Here is a 20,536-nt window from a genome sequence, read left to right as displayed (position 1 = left end):
TCTACTATAAATAGAAAGAAATTAATTGGCCAACTAACATATATAGAAAAAATTAGCTGGGCATGGTGACACATGCCTGTAGTCCCAGCTACTAGGGAGGCTGAGGCAGGAGGATTGCTTGAGCCCAGGAGTTTGAGGTTGCTGTGAGCTAGGCTGACGCCATGGCACTCAACTCTAGCCTGGGCAACAAAGTGAGACTGTGTCTCAAAAAATACAAATAAATAAATAAATTAAAAGGCTCAACAATAGAAAGGTACCTGCCACAAAGCAGGCACCTGGCAGCAATAACGGGCAGCGTATGGAAGTGCTTCCCATGTCTTGTGCACATTGTACGGATGAAGAAATTGAGATATAGGAGGTTAAGCAACTCACTAAGGTCACCCAGTTAAGAAGAGGCAGAGCCCAGATAGATGGGAATGTTTATTGATGTAGGAGAAAAACCTTTTATTTTGAGGTTGAGGAGCTCATTATTATGGCTAGATCACCTTGTCGGTCAGCATGGATAAAATTACTTCCAGATGTGGCCATGATATGTCTTATGACATTTGTCCATCCAGAAATGGGGTCCCCAAAGTGGTGGGTTCTCTTCAAAACTTGGAGAGCATCACATTGTTACAGCATAAATGAAAATGTCCATGGTCTGGTCTTCCTGCTGGCCACAGCTTCTGTCCTCAGCTTTCCCTTTCATTCTCTCCATTTGCTAACCTTCACAGCTACCGGTAGAGTGGAGGTGGGTGGGCTTCTGTCTTCCAAATTGGGTTTTTGTAGGAAACGCACTTCCAATTCGGTGTTTGTCTTGCATCTCCCTAGGCACAACACGTACCTCCAGGAATGCACGGGCCAGCGGGAGCCCACGTACCAGCTCAACATCCACGACATCAAGCTGCTCTTCCTGCGCTTCGCCATGGAGCAGTCGTTCAGCGCGGACACCGGCGGGGGCGGCCGGGAGAGCAACATCCACCTGATCCCGTACATCATTCACACTGTGCTTTACGTCCTGAACACGTCAGTATCAGGACGGCATCTGGGCTGACCCACCCTACGTCCCTCTGTCTAATAAGACTCCCCAGCTTTTCCACATCCTCCCTGGTTAGTGTCAGAGCAGACATCCGAGCCAAGGCAGCCTTCTTACTGAGGCTGGGATGTTCATCTGTGGCTTTTTGGCATCACATAGAATGAAGCTATCAGGGTGACTTTTCCCAAACTGCCCCATCTCCCCCATGGGTAGCCAAGGTCTGCATCCTTGGACTGACTTTCAGCTCGTGGGGGGGCAGGAAATGGGAGAAGCCAGGCCATCGAAGCCTCTACTTCGATGTAGCCAGGACTTCTACCTTCCAGGCTATTCTCTAATGGGAGGAGGCCATAGGTCAGAGCCGCAGCACAGTCATTAATCCAGGGCACACGGGTCGTTGCAGGTGAAGGCTGCCCATGAAGGGGTACAGCAGAGCTAAGGACCCATTTCATAGATTGAAGCTGGGTTTGTTATCTCTGTTTTCTTTCCAGTGAGTAATGCTTCTGGCAAGTGTGAGGGGAAAGGGAGGGAGGGGTGAGAATTATCTGGGGAAGTCAACTGAGAAAAAAGGCACCCAGGAAAAAAGGAGATTTATATTTTTATCCATATGCACATTATGGAAGAGTTAGGCTGATATTTAAAAATATAATTTTAAAGAAGAACTTAGAGGAGGTAGGGAATATTATTCTTTCTTTCTACTCCAGATTTTAAAGGCAAATTAAGAGATTTACCCTCCCATTGCTCTTTAGTTTAATTCAGTTTTCATTCTCATAGGCCTCAGCTCCCAGCGAGGGTCTTACAGTGTTGTCCAGGACCTGACAATCTGTTGAAAGTCTGTGTGTAGTTCACCTGGGGCAGCTGCGGTGCAGTTTAGGCACCAGGACAGTCTGTGTCTTGTCTTCTCTGCTCCTCTCTCTTCAGCAGTGTTCTTTTTTCCTTTCCTCCCATTTCCTTGTGGTTTATAAGGCTGACTTTGAGACCACAGGTTTCATTGTTAAAAAATGCAGGGGCAGGTCTGCCAGAGCGCATCGCGTCATCTGCTAAACCACTTAGACGGCAGAAGCAGCACCTGGCACACTGAGGGCACGGACCTTCCCACTGTCCGTGCTCTGCTTCAGGCCCAAGTTCTGTTAACTTCCAGTGTTCTTGGGCCCTTGGCAGAGCCTTGGTGTCTGCAGAGACATGGCTTTTGGCAGCCGTGAGGTGGCGTGGACTGTTCCAGTCTCCAGGGAGAAAATAGATCCAACGGGGAAAAAACATTCGATGATTTACCTAGCTGGATTAGAGCTGGTGACTTCAGGTGACCTGTGTTTTTCAAATGCCAGATATTTGTAGTTCATGCCCCTTAGTTGGAGAAGGAGTTGGCTTTGTCATAGTTTCTTTGGTCAGTCAGAGGCTGACCTAGAAGGCCATGGAGAGGCACTGTTTCTCAGCTACAGATACTCCCACTGCCTGGCCACTTGACATTGGTGGGAGCTTGGTCACGGAGGCTGGGTGCCTTCGGTGGAACATTTGTGTGTAAAGGCAAGTATGTCACACCAGGGCCACCATGAGCCAGAGTGGAGCCTAAGCTGGGGCTGGAAGATCCAGCTGAGTGTCTCCACCCATTCTGTCCATGAGCACTTTGCAGGGAGTGGACGGACGCAGGGCATCCTCACACACTCCCCTGCTGCTTTCCCAGAGTCAGCATCTATGGCGGTGCCACCTACACACCTGGTACCTTGGATTCTAGTGGTGCTGAGTGGTGTATTGTGTTCCTTGTCCCCCCACAGAGTTAGGATAGGGCATCAAGCATTCACGGCATGAGAGCACCGTCCATGTTATAAGGAGAGTGTGTAGCCAGGAGTTATTATTCACTTTATACTATTATTCAGTGCTACTTCAGTGATCTCTTGTCAAGGAAGATAGAGTTGATGGACAGGCTCTGGAACCAGACTTCCTGAGTTCAAAGCCCAGTTCTTGCCCCAGTGTGACTGGGCAAAAAACACTCGCCGCCTGTAGTTTAGTTTTCTTTTTCTATAGAATGGGGATAGGGGTAGTATCTGTCCTGTAAAGTTCTTGTGAAGGTTAAGATAATCCACATAAAGGACTCAAAATGGTGCCTGGCATTCGTATGTGCCGTGACCGTCACTACCGTTGCAACTTAGGCAAGAGTGAGAACAAGAAGCAGCACCTGCCTGGAAGAACCTGTGTTTGAATGAAGGAGGGAAGACACAGATCATAAGAAAACAAACCAAATTAGGGAGCCTGGGAAAGGAACCGGATGCAAATTTAGGGCAAACCACATAAATGTGATAAGACTAGTGGAGCGAGGGAGAATTCAGGCCATGGACCCAAGTCAGAACTCTAGATTCATGTTTTGACACCATCTCTTACCAGCTTGGTGACTTTGGACAAATCACTTCACCTCTCTGGGCTTCCAGAGTTTGGGGACAATTCCATGTTGGGGTGTTTGTGAATGTAACTGACAGCAGGGTGCTCAGGGGCCAGTAGTTGTTTGGAATTTTGTCAGAGCTGGGGGCAGGGCAGGGGGGGTCAAGGAAGATGCCACAAAAAAGGACCTGGAAGGGGAAGACGGGCTTGGGTTGCCAAAGAGGGGGTGAGAAGAGCAGTCAAGGATGAGGTGGTGGAGTGTTCAGTAATCCAAGTGTTCAGCAAGCGCAATGAGAGGATGACAGGTGGAGCAAATCCTCTCCCCTTGCTGCTGTGCCTACTTCACCTGCTTTCATCGTGCCCCTTTCCTTCCAGAACCAGAGCAACTTCCCGAGAAGAGAAGAACCTCCAAGGCTTTCTGGAGCAGCCCAAGGAGAAGTGGGTGGAGAGTGCCTTTGAAGTGGATGGGCCCCACTATTTCACAGTCCTGGCCCTGCACATCTTGCCCCCTGAGCAGTGGAGAGCCACACGCGTGGAAATCTTGCGGAGGCTGCTGGTGACCTCACAGGCCCGGGCAGTAGCTCCAGGGGGAGCCACCAGGTCAGTGCCTGCTTCAGGAAGCTGAAGCCCCAGAATGTGTATTGCCATGGTGCAGTGTATTCCCAGTGTGGTAGGTGGAGGCTTGCTCAGGGCACTCTGCAGCTGACACCAGCCTTTCTCGGTCTGTCAGACCAGAAGTCTGGGCCAAACGTTGGCGTTTGCCTGATCACCTCTGGGTCTGGGGTTCAGCCATTAGAAGGGTGGAGCCAGGCTTACCTGCTGTAGAGAATTCAGAGAGGAAGGCAGCTGGGCACAGGGTGGTACAACCAGTGAGAAGATTAGGGCCAGCAGGAATGAGACCCATAACCAGGTTTTCCAAATCTTACTGGTTTGGGCATAAACTAGGAAAGTTTTAGCATGGCTATCACTGTGTATTTTCTAATAATTAAAAGCTCATCATTCTTGCTTTTTGTTATATTCCTATCCTGTCTGCTCCATGTTCCATGAGCCTACTTCCAGACCCACTCTTCTGTTCATGTGGACACCTCCAAAGAAAGAGCAGCATGTCAGGAGGGAGTGGACTTTGTGTTATGACCTCGTGCTGCAATGTGGGTCAGATGGGAGGTGTTGTGAGAGAAACAACTGCAAACAGCCACCACCCCAGCTCTCTGGGATGCCCACATCAGTTGCTGAGCACACAGGGGACTCCGTGGCCACCACTCAGGCTGACAGTGGCCCTGAACAATCTGCCTGTCTTGGGGAGCTACACAATAGGCCCTGGGTAGAGCAACTTGCTTCTGCCCGTTGAGCGAATGTGTCCCTGCTTCATTTCTAGAAGATCTGTCCCTCTGATTCCATTTTAGCCCAGGATCCAAGGGACTATTTCCACATCTGTGGGCCAGCATGGCAGCAGAGGGGAAACTCAGGGCCATGGTAATGGCAAGCCAAGTGGAAACGGCATGTGCCTGATTTGGCACACCTAGTATCTTTACCTCCATCAGCTCTGATTTATCAAGTTGCTGGTCTGTAGGCACCTCACACCCCCCAGAGAGACCAGGTTGGAGCTATAATGTTGAATCTGGCAGAACCAGCTTGTTTGTGTGGAATGGTAGGGGGTGAGTCTTGTTAGATGCCTATGTAGCCCCTGCCCCATTCCAAACATACCACTTTCCAGTGTTTCCCAAGAGCCTGCAGCATTAATAGTTAACAAGGTGCTAGAAATCAGAAGTTAGATCTTGAGGCTACTTATGCTGTTGATAAATCAAACTTAGCCCATGTCCATAACAAATAGAGTGACCATTTATTGGGTACAAAGCTCTTCATGGCAGGTGTGAAATCTGAGCTCACAGGAGCTGTTTGGCTTTCAATTAGGAGACTCGAATTCATTACTGTGCCAGGCAGTTAAGGAAAAGCTGATTTGGTCATAGCTTAATTAGGAAATCCAGTGTGAGCTACATTCATGAGTTGCATTTTCTCTGTAGCAGTTTAGTCACCTTTACTAATTAACCTTAAATAATTAACTTGGGCAGGGTCACTCATGATTTCTGCTTACCAAAGCAGAACAGCCACAGAGAAGGACCAAACCTGGCCATGGTCTGGGGCTGTGAGCCTGGTGCTCACAAAACAGACTAGAAGTGCTTAGGGTTTGCTGGGTATCAGGCCACCGTGGAGGAGAGCCCATGGCTGGGAGGGCATTCAGAGTCGTCATCTTGGTGTCGGGGACAGTGTCACTGGTGGCAGCCTTTGTCCTTAGTCTTGTACATCATGGGGTGGGGGCACTAGCAGATACACAGGAATGTAGCTCAAGAGAAGCTGGCTTCTTCTGCATGGTTTACATTTAAGGAAAGCTTTCTCTGCCAGGAACTTGCAAGTACGGAAGCCTGGGGCATTCTCAGGCTTCCATCAGAACTTTATCTGTTATCTTATCTGCCAGGATGCAGAGTTGCAGAGGATCGGATGTTGTTCTTGTCCATGGGCCCACCTCACAGTGTTTTAGGCTACAGCATCCCCATGTATGATAACGCAGGAGAGAAGTGGGAGTTTTGGAAGATATTGGGGTGGAAGAAGACTACAGGAAGCATGTTTTAGCAAACATGCTTTTAGCAGGGTATTGTCTCATTATTATTTTGCTTTGCTTTTTGTGAGTTAAACATTTACTGATTATAGGTGTGGATGGTCTATCTCATGGTAGGCAGTCCTTTCCCTTGAGGCCCTTGTGTATAGTTGTAGCTTCTATAGTAAATAACATCTGTGCTTGTCTTGTCTTATTTTTATGATTTTTACATATACACATGCATGTAATACTAAACTAAATGTTTAGTGCCTATCCCTTTAGTCATGGGGTTTGTTCCAGCATGTTCCAAGGTGTAGAATACTCCACGACAAGGGTTCATCTAGCCTTTACTTGCTTGTTACAGATGTGATGGCTGTGCTAGATGGCTCTGTAGAGCTTGGGTGGTAGAAACTGACCCCAGACACTGATGTTTCACTGCCGAGGGAAGTGTGGTCTTTCTGTATTTCACAGAGGCTTTACCCAGTGAAATCATTCCTTAAACCAAGAGTGTGCTGAGCAGGCAGTGGACATGTCAGAGATAGCTCCCAGTATTCCAAGGGATGGGCTAGTCTTTAATCCTGAACTGAATCATTGGATTAAGTAGAGATGATACTGGTTAGAAACAAAGGGGTGTGGTGAACAGCTCAGATTATCCCAGGATTTAGGAGGTGTTGGGGTGTTTGCGTGCTCCATCTTAGACATTACATATTACTCAACATCAATTTTCTACCAGCTTGCTGCTGTGCAACACAGCATGTCTGACAGTTTACTGTGTTTGGCTGCTTTAGGTCTGCTGATTGTTATAAAATTTCTTCCAGTGGGAACATACAGACTGAAATAGAACCTTGTTTCCTACTTCATGCGTTAGGTACCGCCAAGTCGAAGAGCTTGGGTGGTGGCTGAACACAAGGAAAACAGAAATCCTTGGCCTTTCTTTAAGTCAGTAGCCTTTTAATTGCCATGTTGCAACTTTGCACCCCCATTCCATTTTACTCTGATCTGGAAGATGAGTACTAAGAGAGTCAGGTGAATTTCCTGGGGCATTGTGGTAATCAATAAACTTCTGGGTTCCAGAGCTCCAGAATTTCTTGCCCACAGCTGCCTTTTTCCAAGCAGATAGGCAAGTAGCTGGAACTGTGTGATGCACAGATTACTATGCCCCTTCCCTTGTGCCCAAAATGCCTTACTCTGTCCTTGTGAGTGTCTCAGGGGCTTCATGGGACAGAATCTGATTTTCTTTTCCAGGCTGACAGACAAGGCAGTGAAGGACTATTCTGCTTATCGTTCATCCCTTCTCTTTTGGGCCCTGGTCGATCTCATTTACAACATGTTCAAGGTAAGGAAACTGTCAGGCCCAGCATGCTTTGGCAGGGCCGTAAAATGGCCGCACTCCAGGTTCTGACCCTGCCTCAGTATCCAGGTGGCTGCTCCTCCACTGGCCTGGGGGCGCTTTGCTCCTGAGAAACAAGTGCCCCTCCTGTGGGAAGGGAGCAATGCGTCCCTGAGGTACATTTGTAGCCGAGATCACTCCTGTTACCCGCTCTCAAGCCTGCTCCAAGCCTGCCTCTATCGGAAGACCTTCCCTCCTGGGTCACTCTTTGTTGCTCCGGCCCCTGCATTTGGATAAACTCTGCTGCCCTGTATGAGTCTGACTTCCTATAGCCCAGCTTGTGATAGGACCCTCTCTGCTTTGAGAGAACCAAGAATGTTTGGGGGTGGTTCCTCTTACTATCTGAGTGAAACAGCTCAGTCGAAATGTGTTGGCAGTTCCCTTTGCTTTGAGGAATGCATATGGGAAATTTGTAGGGAGGAAAGAATGCAGTCACTTGTTGGAGCTTGTGGCTTTAAGTGACACAGTGCCTTATAAGGGGGCCCTATGAGGAATGGAGTGTTATTGTTCCAGGAGATAGAGCACACCCTCCAGGGAAAGCTGGGATGTGCCTGGGGAGGGCTCTCTTTCCACGGGATTGGAATGGCCTGACTGACTTGAGGCATTAAGTAACCCACTCCCCGGCCCTGTCTCCTGCTGTTTGTTGTAGAAGGTGCCTACCAGTAACACGGAGGGAGGCTGGTCCTGCTCTCTAGCTGAGTATATCCGCCACAACGACATGCCCATCTATGAAGCTGCCGACAAAGCCCTAAAAACCTTCCAGGAGGAGTTCATGCCAGTGGAGACCTTCTCAGAGTTCCTCGACGTGGCTGGTCAGTGTCAAGGTTTTATCTTTTAAAGATCCTCTGCAGCAAGGCCCCGTGTCTGCCTTAGTGGGGTTGGTCATAGCTTTATCGTCACCTGTTAGAAGAAACACAGGTTTGAACCAGCCTGTCAGCTCCTACTGAAAGCCCGGGAAAGATGCATAAAGATCCAGTCACTGATAACAAGAACAGCAGCTCTAACCTGTACGGAGCACTCGCCACCTGCTAGGCCCTCTGCTGCCCATCGTACGGGATCTCAGTCCTCAAGGCAATCCTGTATGAGGCAGGAGCTATGGTTGTCCTCATTTCATTTTATTTTTTTATTTTAATTTAATTTTATATTATTTCATATAGGGTCTTACTCTGTTGCCCAGGCTGGAGTGCTGTGGTGAGATCATAGCTCACTGCAGCCTCTAACTCCTGGGCTCAAGCTATCCTCCTGCCTCAGCCTCCTAAGTAGCTGGGACTACAGGCACACACCACCACCCCTGGCTAATTTTCATTTATTTTAATAGAAATGGAGTCTTAACTATGTTGCCTAGGCTGGTCTTGAACTTCTGGGCTCAAGCGATTCTCCCTCTAGGGCCGCCCAAAGTGCTAGGATTACAGGCAGGAGACACCATGCCCAACCTATCCCCATTTTATAGATGGGGTAACTGAGGCTTTGAAGATTAAAAAAGTGGTCAAGAGGACATAACTAGAAAGTCCCTTTTTGATTCTGGGTTTTTATGACAGTTCAGAAAATTAAGGTGCAAATGGGAGTACACATGTCTTCCTCCTGCCTTTGGGGGAACTGAGACCCTTATGTCACAGCTGCCCCCTGGGGAGACATGGAAGATTCTTACTCTGATTCTTAAGTAGATAGTGAATATCACGACAGAGCAAAATAGGGTGGGCCACATTTTGAAATGTGCTTGTGTGATCATCACAACTAGTAAAACTGACATTCTCTGTATAACAAATTTGTCATCCTAATTGCAAACACACACAGTAGAATTTGCTTGGATTTCATAACCAAGCATCAGGTGACAGCAGGGTGAGGTGACACGGGTCCACGTCTGGGAAAATGCACTCAGGGTTAAAATGCAGTGTGCCCTTTCAGGTTGGGGAGCCATGGCATCACAGCCCCGCCAACACCATCCTCACAAAGGTGGCTACCCAGAGCCAACGGGTAACCAGACCTGCTGAGCTCTTTTTCATTGGTTTGTTTCACTGTGTCACTTTTTTCTGATGTTCATTGTGGGAATCTTGTACAGTGTAAAGAAGCAGGGAAGAAATTCCCCCCATATCCCACTATCAAGAGAACACCCCTATTAACATTTCTTCTATCTTTTTATCCTCTGGGAATGAGACCTGCTAACGATCTGGAGTGATATTCAGTGTGAATTATTCTTCCCAGTTCCCAGCCAACTGAGTGATTTTTCCAAAAAGCCCTGGGGTTTCCACGTCTGCTGTTCTTTGCAGCAGGCCTCAGGGGCAGCTCTGTGCTGGGACAGGCCTTTGTCAGCTGGTGCTTACCTCCCTTGTCTGGACAGTCAAGTGCTAACACTTCTGTATATTGTGTATTTAACTCCACCAACCCTTTACTGCTCTCCCTAGCATTTTTTTTTTTAAGGCAAGCACAATAATGAGGTTTATAAAGGAAAGATAGGCTTATAGAGCAAGAGTGTGCACTTAGCAGGGCATGCGATAACACACATCATAGGTGATGACTGGACCCATTGCTGCAGCAAAGGGAGAGCAAACGGAAGGGCAGGAAAGGGCCTGGCTGTGGTCTGCATCTTGTTTTATAGTGCCTGGATTGGGACCTCCCTGTGGCTTGGACGTCACCATAGAACCATTTTGATTGGACAGTTGGGAGTTGCATGACCTGAGTCTTAACTACACATGCGGATTGTTCTAGGTCAATTTCCAGACTCTGTGGTACCTATGCCGTTTGGCCCATGGGCTGCAGAGTCCTCTGCATTCTTTCGCAGCCAGCGTAGTAAGATCTGATTGACAGATTCGTAGAGTAATCCCTCCCCCCCAGGTATGGCAGTAGCTCAGGGCAGGATCAAAGTAGAGAAAGATGAAGATGGGGGTCTGGGGCCCACCCTTGTCCTTCTTCACAGGTGGGTCAATTGCACTAAGGCAAGGTGCCCACTTTCGTCCCTAGGAGACCCAGAATACCTTGCTATCTACCTAACATTTCCTCACTCTCTATTCTAGAGGCCCAAATCACTGGGTAGGGGCATTGATTCATCTGGCTGCTTCCTGCCAAGTAGGGACAACGATCCCTAGTAGAGTGACCTCTTATAGGTTCTCTGGCCACCAATGATTTTTTAGTGTTGGCATTTAACCACCATCATACCTTAGATTCCCAGAAAGTTAGTCCTGACTGAGAGCAGGCAGCCTGTCTCTCAGACTGTGTTCTCAGTGCTGAGCCTTGCGCCTGCTGTATGAGACTGTCAGTGTGACTGCGAGTCAGAGTTCGTGAGAGGAGGGGAAGGGGTGGGCTGTCCCGGGAAGGAAGGGTTTGTCTTGGTTCAGGCGTTGCTTCAACCCGGAACTGGTGGCAGTGCCCCGGCCCGTAGCAGGGAGAGCCAGAGCCCCTATCGGCAGGAGCCTCCACGGCCTCCACTTCTAGGTCAGGCTTTCATAGCACGACTTTATTACTTTGTTTAAGCTGTTAGACAGTTTCATCACATCAGACACACCCTATTCAAATGTGAGAACAAAAACACCTTCCAGAGCCAACACGAGATGTTCTGTGCCACTCTCCCTTCCATTAGTGCAGATGCCGGGAGATGACTTCAGTTTGGACGTTGCCAGGCCTTCAGGGTTAACAGCTCCACGCCTGTTTAACATGAGGCGCCATGTCTCCCGTGCCCTGCCACGTGAGGGAGGGTGGTCACGGGGACTTGGTCGGATGGAGCATCGTCTGTGCTTGGGGCACCTGCACGTGCAGGGCCTCGCTTAGTCCCCACAGTGAGGTGGCACGGCAAGGCTCTCTGTCTGTGTTTGGTGGTCGACAAAACGGAGCTCAACTCGCTCAGGAACCCAGGACTAGCGTCCGAGCAAAGCTCAGAAGAACCCAAGGCCCTACTAGTCTGCTCTGCCCCTCTCAGCCGTTGAGAGCAAGGCATTAAGCTTCCTTTGGTCCAGATCCCTTTGAGCAGATGGTGACAGCTGTGGGCACTCTCCTTCAGAACACACACCCCCTTCCATTCGCACTTGGGTTCAGTGGGTTTGCACAGCCCTGCCGTGTTCCCTGCACCAGGTTTACAGCCTCTGCTCCAGGGAGCTCTGAGGTTGCCCTCCACCACTTCACCCTCAGCAGCAGCACCTGCTTCCAGAAGCAGGGCGTTTGCTCAGTGACTGTCCCCCCAGTCATGCTGATACGCAGTGAGCAGCCGGGCTGGAGCTTGTCAGGGCACAGCGTGTGCTCTGCTGGATGCGGTGGCCGTGACTCAGGGGGCTGGGGGCTGTGCACACCCCTCCTGACCAGCCTCTGCCTGTTGTGTTTTCCAGGTCTTTTATCAGAAATCACCGATCCAGAGAGCTTCCTAAGGGACCTGTTGAACTCAATCCCCTGACCACCCACTTGGACACCGCCATTGACAAAGACTGAAGCTAGCTTGCCTTCCTCCCTCTGTTCCTCCCTCCCTGTGCATTGACTCCCCCACGGGATGCTGCATCATTACCCCCATCTTTTCTTGGCACGGCTTGGGGTTTTTAGGCTTCCTGTTTTATCTTGTGTGTGTGATGCACTAGCTATGAAGTTGTCTGTAACCCAAGCCATCGAAGGACCTGTACATACCTAGGAGCCATGAATTGTCCTGGCCAACTTAATACTTGAGTGTGCACATCTTGAGAAATAAACGAATGACTTAATACACATTGAAAAGGAAGGTGTCGACTGCTGCTTACGCCCGTCTTTGGTGACACTGGCCAAATGGTTCTCTTGAGTGCACAGCCCTTTCAGCGTCAGCACCAAAGACAATGTGTCAGAGTCCCTGTCTCTGGGCCTCTCGTCAGCACTGAATGGAGCCTGTCTTCCTCGGCCAGCAAGTTGGGGCGCTGCATTTGACGGCAACGATTTTTCCCAAAACAAAGCCTGTGGCCTTAAGAGCTGGAACCCAAAGACACGTGGAACTGATGATTTTCTAGTCCTCAGCGGAAGGGCGGCGGGGGGAGCAGGGCGCTAGTGTTTTGGCAGCAAAGGCTGTGGGAGCATTTGACATTCATACTGTGCATGGGGCGTGCTTTGGTGACTTCTCTTCAGGGTTGTGGTGGTAAGAGGGTCTGAGGCAGACTTAGGGTCAGAGTAGTGAGAGTAGCTGCCGTTTATACTGTCAGACACCCAGTATATTCTTATTTCTAATCTAACAAGTCTGTGAGGAAGGGCCCAGGAGCTAACACCACTTGCCCAAGGTCACCCGGTCAGGAGCTTTGTGCCCTCAGGGGCCTCTGAGACCCGCTCCCTGACATTTGCCAGGCAGCAGCCCTCTAGTGAGGCAGACGCCTGAGAGCCTCTCGCCAGATTTTAGGAAAAGGCTGACCCAGCCGCGGTCTCGGGGGGAAGAGCTTGCTAATACCTGTCTCCTTTCGTTCCCTGTGGGCCGCCCAGCCAAGGGCCATGTGTGACATCAGCCTCCCCTGTCTGGGGTCCAGTGTATGTGGCTTACTCAAGCCAGATCATCTGGGCCTGGGTGTCTCTGAGCTCCTGCAGCAGGCTTTATGGAAGCCAGGACTTCATGTCCCTTCCTCAGAGCCCCTGGCCGGGCAACCAGGCAGGCATGAGCGTGGGGCTTGGACTCAGAGACAAAGGCGTGTGTGGCTGGGGCCCAGCCGGAGGCCCTGGCAGATCAGAGCGTGCGTGTGCTTGCGTGCATGAGTGCATTGGTGCTTGTGTTGGAGGACTTGGGGTTTCTGAGGGACTGGCGTGGCTCCAAGGAGAGGGACAGCATGGTGGAGTCATGGTCATGCGCATACTCCTTGTTCCAGTCCCAGCCCCACCGCCGGCTGTGTCTCTGCAGTCCCTTCACCTGTAGAGGAATATTGGCACCTGCGTGGTAGGAGAGGGTGATGAGGTTTACGTGAGATAATCTGCCTGTCAGGTAGTGAGTAACCTGTAGCTTTTCTTATTAATGAATTCATTTTAGTCTGTTAGAGTTTACCTTTTCTTTAACGAAGCTCCACATCCTACATGTGATTAGTGAGGACGAAGACCCTGTCTTGGCACGCTTAGGTCTCACACTGGGACTGCGGAGAGTTCCTCCCCCTGCGTGTCTGCCGTCTCCCGCTTTCTGAGACTCTGTCGCAGGCGTGTCATAGACGGCAGCAGGTTATGTAACATCCTGTGAGAGCAAATTGGAGCAGCTTCATCTGGGGCAGCAGAGCCAGGGGCCGTGGGGGGAGCAGCCCCGAAACAGCCGGCCTTGACCTGCCCCCCTGAGGCCGGGCCTGCTGCCTCAGGTGTTCATTGTCACACCTCGGGGCGTTCTGTGTTGACTTGGCACCTTCAGGAGCTTCACCAAGACCTGCTTCTCTTTGGCCCGCAGAACTGGAGTCGCCAAAGCTCATTACATGGTGTTCACTTATTTTTCTCTGCCCCTTGTTTTTTTATTTCTTACAGAGGCTATGGAGAATTTTGGCCCCAGCCCAAACATATCTTGTTTTCACTCTAGAGCTTTCCCCGTGTGTACACAGGGTGCTTCCCAGTGGCTCTGCCACCGTCCCAGACAGCTGCCGACGCAGCGCCGGGCAGGTCTGCAGCAGCCTCCGGGCGGTGCTCGGGCAGGAGCAGAGACTGCGCTGGGGGAGAGCCGCGCCGCCCCAGGCCCGGGGCTCACGACGGGAGCATCGCAGGGCGCTGAGCAGAAAGCCACTTAGCCTTCTCCTGTCCTGCACCACTGTCTGGACCTGCTGGTTCTTGGGCCCTGTGTTCCTTGACAGACAGACCCAGTTGGGGAATTAAGTAGATTCTGCACCAGCTACACCTAGAGATGGCTGCAGTTTTAAGCCCCTGAAGTCTGCGTTCAGCAGCAGAGCTGGAGAGGTGGCATCAGCAGTTTCTAGACCTGCGAAAGCTGCTGGTATTCCTCAGTCAGTCCGGTCTGCCCTGGCGCCAGCTTTCCGAGTTCATCCCCTTCCTGCCCCTCCCCTCCCCAGGCGCACTTGCCGAGACTCAGGCTGTGCTAGGGCCTTTGCATTTCCTTCTTGCATCAGCGCCACAGCTAGGTGGTCGTGTCCCCTCACAGATGCGGAGGTGACTCCCCTGCTGGGGCGTCAGGACTCCAAAGGCCACTCTGCATCATGCAACTTCATTCGTTCCTTCCAGGATTCAGTGTCTGCCTGGTACCAGCCGCTGGTCCAGATGCTGAGGGCACAGCTGGGCGTCAGTCTCTGTCCTCGTGGAGCTTCGCTTCCCTCGAGGACAGGGAGCCGAGGCAGTCTGGGCTACAAGATGGCAGTGTGGGCTGCAGACAGTTCAACGTGGGGACGGGCTGTGGCTGGCACCCCACTTTGTGATGGAGTGGCCGGGTCAGTCTGCCCCTGCTCTAACCTGCCCACGGCCAGATTCTCGTGCCTGGTTGTAACTAGCGTCCTCTTTGGTCACTTAGCTAACCTTAGTCGGGCACGTAGTCTGTGCTTGGCTCTCGGGCACGGTTACTGCTGTGTTGTCCTGGTGGGCCCGTTAGGGGACCAGGGCCAGCCAGGAAGGAGAGGTTCACTCTGCTCTCTGGGCTTCAAATATGGCCTGGGTCTGGCCACTTCCTACCACCTTTCCTCCCTAGTCTAAGCTACCCTGTCTCCCCCTCCTCACCCCTGCAGTCCATGCTCCCAGCACCCAGCGCGGGCGTTTAAACATAGTGCAGGCTGTGGACCCTACTCAAACCCTCAGTTCTCTCCTTCGCATTTAGAAGGGGTCAAAACTTCCCAGGCTCCGAGCCCCTCCCCGGCCTCCCACCTCGTCTCCTCCCCTCCTGCGTCCCTTCTCACGGGCAGATCCACCGCACAGGATTGCGTGTGCTGCCCTGTCATGCCCAGGTGTTTGCATGGCTCGTTCCCTCCCTCCACCCAGGTCTCAGGGACCCCCTGAGCCCCCACCTGGGAGAGCAGCGCCCACTGAGCCCTCCCTGAGCCTGCCTGTCGAGTCCTTTCCTTTCACTCGTTCACGTGCTCGGTTACTTTTCACACCCCTGCAGCCCCCAGCTGCGCACTGCTGGCGACTTCCTCCTATTTCCTGCTACATCCACAGTGCCCAGAACAGTGCTTGGCCCATGGTGGACACTCGGGGCTTGTTTGTTGACTGAATGACGGATCTGTGCCAGGACCTCCTCCGGGAACGGTCTGGTGCAGCTACATCCACAACCTTATGAAAATCCTGGGCTGGTGGCAGCAAATCCAAACCTGATGGTGGTGACAGGCTGGGGTGGGGCCAGGGTTAGCACCCTGGTGGGTTTGGCTCCAGGCCATAGGAGGGAGAGGGGGGAGGTGACTTTGGGGGTGTGACCACTTTGCTCCCTCCTGTCCCAAGGCCAGGGGAGGCAGCCATGGAGCCCTGAACGCTTAGTGTAGTGGCAAGAGCAATGGCTCTGGAGGGGCCCAGCTCTGCTGTGGGACCTGGGAAAGTGTCCTCGCCTGTCTGTGTGAGAGGATTCAAGGAGCAAATACAGGAGAAGGTCCTAGAACCTGGCACAGCCAGGCACAGCGGCCTTAGCAGTGACCGCTGGTGTCATGGTAGCCGCATGTAAAGGAGTCGTAGAAGGTCTGGGGAAAAGAGCCCTCAGGAATCGCACCCCCCTCTCATGGGTGTCAGGACGGTTGTCCCACCGGACATGCAGACACACGTGTGCACACGCACATGCCTGTCCTCTCCTACTGTCACATCGAGTCCACTTGCCTAGGTGAAGTCTCTGCCTTCTGTGGTCTATTTCTGTCTCTGCTTTGTGCTGCCGCCCGGGGGGCAGTGCTCCCTGTCGCTTGTCTGCTGCCAGTCTTGGAGCCCGGCCCTGTCTCCCCGTGTTGCTAGCTCGCCCCCTCTGGCTCCTTGGCGCCTGGGGAGCCTGTGCAAGGCGTGTGCAGAGGCAGAGCTGTCACCTTCCAGAGCACAGGCCCCAGCCTGGGAGGGGACGGATGAGGGACCTGAGGCTCAGAGAGGCAAACTCACTTGCCCAAGGCGGCACAGCCTGCAAGTGGGATGCAGCCCCTGTCTACCGGGCCGGCCGAGCCCCGCTCGTTCTCCTGGTCCTACTCCCCATCCGGCCGGACTTGGTCAGGTCGTCCCAGCTCCCAGCAGGAGGGCACAGCTTGGGAGCCGAGGATTGGCCAGGGCCTGGCAGGCAGGCAGGGTGGCCGCAGCCCAAGGTTAACTGGCCGCACGCTGGGAGCCATGCTCAGGGCTGGGGCCGTCACAGTGCAAGGCCCTGGGAACCCGGTACGGGCTGCGATGACAGGCCAGCTACGTGGGCCCCATCTGCCCTAATGGCAGGGCAAACAGGGCAATTAGGAGGTGGCTTTGTTTGGTGGGGCCCAAGTGCCGGGCTTGGAGCTGCAAACAAGCCGCCTCTGCCCAACCCCGTCATGGGGTGGGTGGGAATCTGCCCGTTGATGGGGACGGGTCACACACGGAGTGTGACAGCAGGCAGCGGGACAATGCCACTCTGTTTCCTCTCCCATCTCTGGAAGTGGTGTCTGGTGGGCTGATTCTTCCCACAGCACAGTGTGGCTGGGCCGGTCCTCCCTCCTGTCTGGTCAGCCACGAGGCTTAGGCCATGCAAAAACGAATTCACAGGCTGTCACCAGGCCACGGGGGTGGGTCCGCTGCCCTCCACGTCTCCCTCCTCTGGCGTCTGCCTCGGGCCCCACACAGGGCCCCTGGAGCAGGGCCACGCTCCGTGCCTGCACTCCCGGCTCCGAGGCGGCTGCTGGTCCTGTGGCAATGAGGGAGTCGTGGGCAAGGAAGGGGACGCCTCACCCGGGGAGGGGCTCCGACTAGGCTGCCAGGTGGAATTTAGGGTGCCGAGCTGGGTGGCAAAGTGGTTGGGGTCACATTTGGGCTCAGGGATGGCTGTGTGGCCTTGGACCAAGCCCTTCACCTCTCTGGGCCTCAGTTTCTTCCTGTGAAAAATGGACATACCTCATTGGATTCACCCCGAGAGCCCCTGCACAGTGCCTGGCATGGAGGCGGCTCTGGAAATGTGTCTTTAGGGTTATGAATGACCTACCCCCAGGGCTGGGCTCCCCTCTAAAGAAAACTCAGCCAACAGCAGGGCCCCACCGGAACAAGAACTGCTTGGAGGTAGTGAGTCCCCAGTCATTGGAGGCATCCAAGCAAAGACCAGTCTACAGGCCGAGCCTAGACAGGCCACATGGGAGGTGATGATGTCAAAGGTCATTTCCGACTCTAAGCAGGTGGAAAGTTCGAGGGCTTTAGTGTCAGACAGTCCTGGGTTCTAATTCTAGCTGTGTGAGCCTGGACAAGCTGCTTCCTCCCTGGGACCCCCAGCTTTGCCCTGTACAATGCTGTCGGCAGCCCTGCCTCACTGGAGAAAGGTGACCCTGTGCACAGAGCGCCCGGCTCGGAGCAGGTGCCACAGAGTTGTGGGTTCTGAGAAGCAGCCTGGGCAGTTAAGGGACTTAACTGTGATGCTCACAGCAGGTCCAGAGGCAGGGCGGGCCCAGTCTGACCAGCAGCCCAGCCGGCAGGGACCGGCGTCTTGGAGGAGTCTGTTTGGTCTGTCCCCAGGCTGCTTCCCTCTAAGTCCCACATGGCTGCGGCCCCCACCCGAGTGTGTCTGGAGGGACAGGGCTTGCTGATTCTCGCCTCTGCTTCTCAGGAAACCTCTCCCCGGAACCCCGTTGGCTTCCTCCTCCCTGCGTCTCCCCTGGGGCTTGCTGGGAAGGGAGGGGTGGGAATGCCGTAGACGGGCAGCAACTGTGCGTCCCTTGGGCCACCCAGCACCCCTCCTTCCTTGCGAACAGAGCTGGTCAACACAGGCCGCCGCACTCCAGACACTGGACACGCTTGTGCCCCACGGCCACTGCCACCCCCCCCTACCCCTACCTCTGCAGATCCCGTTTCTTTGCATCACTAGCTCTGGGTTCAAATCAGGACGGTGCATCCAATTGGCTGAGCACAGGTCACATGGCCACGTCCCAGCTGCAAGGGAGGCTGGGAAAGACTCTCCAGGAGAGTGTGGGTGTGGCCTCCACCAAGATGCAGTGAGACGGTCCCAGATGGGTGGGCTCGGATGCTGGGTAGTCAGGCCAAAAATAAGGACACCGTCCACCAGACAGACGCCTGGCTTACCCAGGGGCAAGTACTCAGGACAGAGATGGCGTTTTACAGGTAAGCTTTGGTGGCTCTGCCACCACTATGCTGTGCGCCCTAGGCAAATTACTTAGCCTCTCTGGGCCTCTGTTTCCTCATCCATCAAGAGGGGATAACAATGCCTATGGGAGAACTAAGCACAGTGACTGGACAAGCCAGCACGACCCATCATTAACCACCACGCGACTGTTACCATGAGCCTCCTGCAGCGCCTGGCACAGGGTGGGACTGGCAGACGTCCCCCGGGCCTGTTCCCAGTCCTGCAACACGGGGCTCACAGGACTCGGGGCCAGGTGTCCGGAGGAGACAAGGGGGAAACCTACAGAGTGAGGCTGCAGGATGATTCCGGTGGACCGAGGGGAGGACAGCCTGGATGTTGGAGGAGGGAGAAACCACACCTGGCTGTAGGGTGGGATGCAGGCGTCGGCGGAGGACTTCCTGTAGGAGGTGGTATTCGAGGACAGGGGTTCCCAGGAGGAGAGGGCAGAATCTCAGAGGGGTCAGGACAGCTGTGGCGGAGGGTTCTGGGGGGAGGCCAGCACCTGAGGGCCTAGGTGTGCCTGCAGCTGGTGTAGACGCTGCCCGGGGAATTCCTTGCAGGAGGCCTGCTGCCAGGTGTTGGGTGGTGGGAGCCGGGAGGGCCCCCAGGTGCAGGGAGCGGCTGGGGGAGGCTGGAAGGCAGGCGGAGGGGACAGGGGGTGAGGAGGGGGCAGACCCTCCATCCCTCCCCCCACCCACCCTCCACCGCCTTCATCTACAGCCCCTGCCAGGCGGGCGGAGGAGCCAAACCTGCTCAGAGAGGTGCTCCTGGTCGCCTCTGCTTTCCCGTCCCCACACCCCACCCCCGCCACCCCGGCACAGCCCGTCCCCAACCCTGTCCTGGGGAGAGCCTTGCTGGTGCGTGGCAGATGCTGACTTAGGCACTGAAATGGCCCTCGGGTCCCCAGACCGGCCTGGGGAGGGCGGGTGAGCTGAGGTCCGTGCCACGACCATCTGACACGTCCCTGTCCCCTTCCTCTGGAGTCGGGGACAGCCTGTTCTCCCTGTCCTGCCACCGTGACACGCTGCCCCGTCACTGCGGCAGAGCGGGTCCTCAGGCCGGGAGGCCGGGCATCACCTCCTCTTGGGCAAGCTCTGTCTGCCAGGGTGGGGCCCCTTGGGCATGAGTCTGGGCACCTGCGCCCGGCAGACGGGCGGGGTGGGGGTCAGGGAGCAGCTGCACAGCCAGGGCGAGAGTCCCTGTCTCTCGGGGACTCTCTGGCCTGCCTGGGGCGGGCCTTGCTCCTGTGCCAGGCAAGACTTCTCATCCCAAAGTTTGGAGTCAAGGTCGCCTGAGTTTTAGGAAGTGGAGGGAGCAGAGAACTCCCCGTGTGTGTTCCTGAGTGCCGGGCGGGGCCGGGGGACTGGGCAGGGGCCCCCAGAGGACAGCCAGACAGCCCCGCCTGTACCTTTGCCGGGGACTCCGCCTCCTCCGCTTGTCACAGCCTCCTCAGGCCGCTTGGGGCTCAGTTCATGTCACCCCATCCCGGGGCCCTTTCCCAGACACCCCCCAATACTGTGCGCCTGCACTGTGTCCCAGTGCCTGCGTCACTGTGCAGTGACCGTGTCTGTCTGCTCACTCAGGTGTCCACGCCTGGCCTCCCCCTGGTCAGCACGTGGCCACAGCCCCGTCTGGCTCGGCGGTGACGATCTCTCTCCCTCTTCTCCACTGACAAACAAAAGCTGTCTATATTTACGGTGCAGAACACGACGTTTTGATATATGTGTACGTCTTGGAGTGGCATCAGCAAGCCAATTGCCACACGCATTGCCCCACAGCCACCGTTTTTTCCTGGCCAGAACACTTGATCTACTCTCCTAGCAATTTCCAAACACACAATACGCTGTTATTAGCTATAGTCACCGTGTGCTACAACGGCTCTCTCGAACTTACTCCTCCTGCCTAACCGAAATTTCCTGCCCTTCACCAGCATCTCCCCAAGCCCTGGCAACCACCACTCTCCCCTCTGCTTCCACGAGTGCGACTATTTTAGGTTCCACGTGTAAG

At 53.9% G+C, this 20,536-nt stretch overlaps 1 protein-coding gene across 5 annotated transcripts in view; it reads left to right on the top strand.

Moving 5' to 3' along the window:
* UBR4 (ubiquitin protein ligase E3 component n-recognin 4) overlaps window positions 1-12,057 on the top strand; it is a 141,330-nt gene extending 129,273 nt beyond the window's left edge. For all 5 annotated transcript variants that reach the window (XM_020285476.2, XM_075994537.1, XM_075994543.1 and 2 more), the window contains 5 exons: window positions 811-1,005; window positions 3,761-3,985; window positions 7,224-7,314; window positions 8,018-8,180; window positions 11,682-12,057. In XM_020285476.2, coding sequence (XP_020141065.2) covers window positions 811-1,005; window positions 3,761-3,985; window positions 7,224-7,314; window positions 8,018-8,180; window positions 11,682-11,746 — 739 coding nt within the window. In that variant the 3' untranslated portion in view covers window positions 11,747-12,057. The remainder of the gene's footprint in view (window positions 1-810; window positions 1,006-3,760; window positions 3,986-7,223; window positions 7,315-8,017; window positions 8,181-11,681) is intronic.
* Window positions 12,058-20,536: the final 8,479 nt, after the last annotated feature.

The sequence above is a fragment of the Microcebus murinus genome, chromosome 2, assembly GCF_040939455.1.
Source record: "Microcebus murinus isolate Inina chromosome 2, M.murinus_Inina_mat1.0, whole genome shotgun sequence".
NCBI lineage: Eukaryota > Metazoa > Chordata > Mammalia > Primates > Cheirogaleidae > Microcebus > Microcebus murinus.
The sequence above is the reverse complement of the archived record's forward strand: the minus strand, read 5'-3'. Positions and strand labels throughout refer to the sequence as shown.